This window comes from Nicotiana tabacum, chromosome 17, assembly GCF_000715075.1.
Source record: "Nicotiana tabacum cultivar K326 chromosome 17, ASM71507v2, whole genome shotgun sequence".
NCBI lineage: Eukaryota > Viridiplantae > Streptophyta > Magnoliopsida > Solanales > Solanaceae > Nicotiana > Nicotiana tabacum.
In genome coordinates this window covers 125,289,839-125,292,466 of record NC_134096.1, presented here as the reverse complement: position 1 = coordinate 125,292,466, position 2,628 = coordinate 125,289,839, and the positions used below count along the sequence as shown (strand labels likewise).

The 2,628-nt window shown below is 34.5% G+C and overlaps 1 protein-coding gene across 1 annotated transcript; it reads left to right on the top strand.

Annotated features, from left to right (window-relative positions):
• Nucleotides 1-432: 432 nt before the first annotated feature.
• Nucleotides 433-2,212, top strand: LOC142172096 (uncharacterized). The gene is made up of 4 exons (XM_075235869.1): nucleotides 433-518; nucleotides 618-706; nucleotides 748-1,492; nucleotides 1,639-2,212. The coding sequence occupies exons 1-4, from the start codon at nucleotides 433-435 to the stop codon at nucleotides 2,210-2,212; spliced, it is 1,494 nt and encodes a 497-aa protein (XP_075091970.1).
• The last annotated feature ends 416 nt before the right edge of the window (nucleotides 2,213-2,628 follow it).

Genomic DNA, 2,628 nt, shown 5'->3' with positions numbered 1-2,628 from the left:
ATTCTAGAACCACCATACAGAACTATTCTTAGGCTCAGAATCCCAAACGGACATCGATAACATTGAAATGCACTTCAACCCAAATTTATGAAATCCTCCCAAAATGCCAACTTTCCACAATAGGCGCCGAAATGCTCCCGAGTATTTAAAACCCGATTCGGACATACGCCCAAGTCCAAAATCATCATACGAACCTGTTGGAACCTTCAAATCCTGATTCCAAGGTTGTTTACTCAAAAATCACACCTTAGTAAATTCTTCCAACTTAAAACATCTGTAATGAGAATGTTCTTTCCAAACCAACCCCGAACTTCCCGAAATTCAATTCCGACCACGTGTACAAGTCGTAATACCTTAAGTGAAGCTGCTCAAGGCTTCAAACTGCCGAACGACATGCTAGAGCTCAAAACAAATGGCCAGATCATTACAAAAATGAAGCTTCTGCTTATAAATGATGGGACTTCATTTGAGGAATTCATTAATAAGATTTGTGAAGTTATAGAGTTCGACAGGAACAAGTTTGAAACAATAGCATAGCTTAATATCAACCTAGGTACTGGCAAGGGAATACATGTAACAAAAGATGAAGAACTTACTTCATGTATGATGCTTTTAAGAAACGATCCATACTACAAAGGCTGCAAATTTGTTGTTGATATATCAGAATTACTTTCTGAAACTTTTAATGGAGATCAACAACAAGAAGGTAATGAAATAATGGAGATTGACAATCAACAATTATTGAAGGGAACCACAATGTTCCAGAAGAGCAACTCATGCTGATTTCTGAAATACCAGAAGAGCAACACATGCCGATTTCTGAAATTACAATGGAAAATGAGAGTGTAATTCCTGTAAAAGATCAACACTTTGAAACACTACACACAATTGAAGGGAGAAAAAGGAAAGCAAAAGGAAAGGCAAAAGAATCTCCATCAATAATACTAAAGGAAAATGCATCATTGGATGATGTAAAACTAGGGTCTGTTTTTCAAGACAAAAATGCTATGATTAGATATTTTTGCTTAGCAGCAATAAAGGATCACTTTGAGTTCTATGTTGAAAAATCAAGTAATACAAGATACTCTTTGGTGTGTACTGATGAAAAGTGTGTTTGGACTGTTCGAGGTTCAAGAATTAAGGAATCAACACTCTTTAAAATAGTTAAATTTCAGAGAACACATGAATGCTCAATTGACATTAGAAAGTCACATCAAAGACAAGCGACTTCAAATGTGATAAGAGATTATATGATTTACAACTTAAGAGACATAGCTACTGAAGTAAAGCCTAAGTTTGTCATTTTAGAAATGAAAATAGCACATGGAATTGATGTTGGTTATGGAAAAGCATGGCGTGCTATTCAAAAAGGGATATCTTTATTAAGAGGAACAACAGAAGAAAATTATGATCAGCTGTCATCATATTTGTATATGATGGAACAAAAAAATCCAGGATCATATACTACTATTAAGAGAGATGCAGAAAACAGGTAAAAATAAAAGTTGTAAAATTTTGGTATTTCTTATAGAGGTGTTCTATTAGTGACAGTTACAAAGGATGCAAATAACCAGATTTTCCCATAGCATTTGGGGTAGCGGATTCAGAGAATAACAAGTTATATTAATGGTACTTCAGAGAATTAAGAAAAGCAATTGGCATTCGCAAAAATTTAATGTTTTTGTCAGATCAACACAAGGCCATTGCAAATAGAATTGCAAATTGTTTCCCTAAGTGCTACCATGGTATTTGCATATATCATTTAGAGAAGAATCTAAAGCAAAGAAGAGTGAGAAACACTGTAATAAACCTGTTTCAAAGTGCTGCAAGAGTATACATTCAATCAGAATTTCATGACTTTATGTCCCAAATAGCTATTGTTGATAAGAAAACATTCGACTATTTAATGGAGGAATCACCAGGAAAATGGGCTCGTTCACATTGTCCAAGACGACGATATGATATGCTAACAACAAATATTGTTGAGTCAATGAATAATGTTTTGAGACGTGCAAGAGAATTGCCAGTTTTAACAATGATGGATATCATACAAGAAAAATTGCAAATCTGGTTCTATGAAAGAAGGACAGTAGCAGAAGGAATATTCCGCAAAATATCAAATTGGGCAGAAGCAACATTGGATGACAAAATTAAACCAGCTTTTACATTTAGAGTATTGCCGATTGATCGACTCAAATTTAAAGTCAAATAAGGGAGTATGGAATTTATTGTTGATCTAGACAAGAGAACATGTGATTGTTCTGAATTTCAGCTAGATGAGATACCCTGTGAACATGCAATTGACAGTATATATCAAAAGAAATCGGGTTTTTCCTCTGCCTATTATACAAGGAAATTTTGGTTGAGAACATATGAAGGGAAAGTTTTGTAGGTGATTCAACAACATGGGTTTTACCAGATACTATTAAATCAGAAATCACTAAGCCTCCGGATGCAAAAGTTATGCTCGGAAGAAGACAGAAGAATCAACATGTCTCCTGTACAGAATTCAAGAAGGAATCAAGATGTGGTCGTTGCAAAAGATATCGGCATAACAGAACAAATTGCACATATTCAGCAATAGTTCATCATTATGCAAGAAAATACACGAAAAATAATGATTGATTA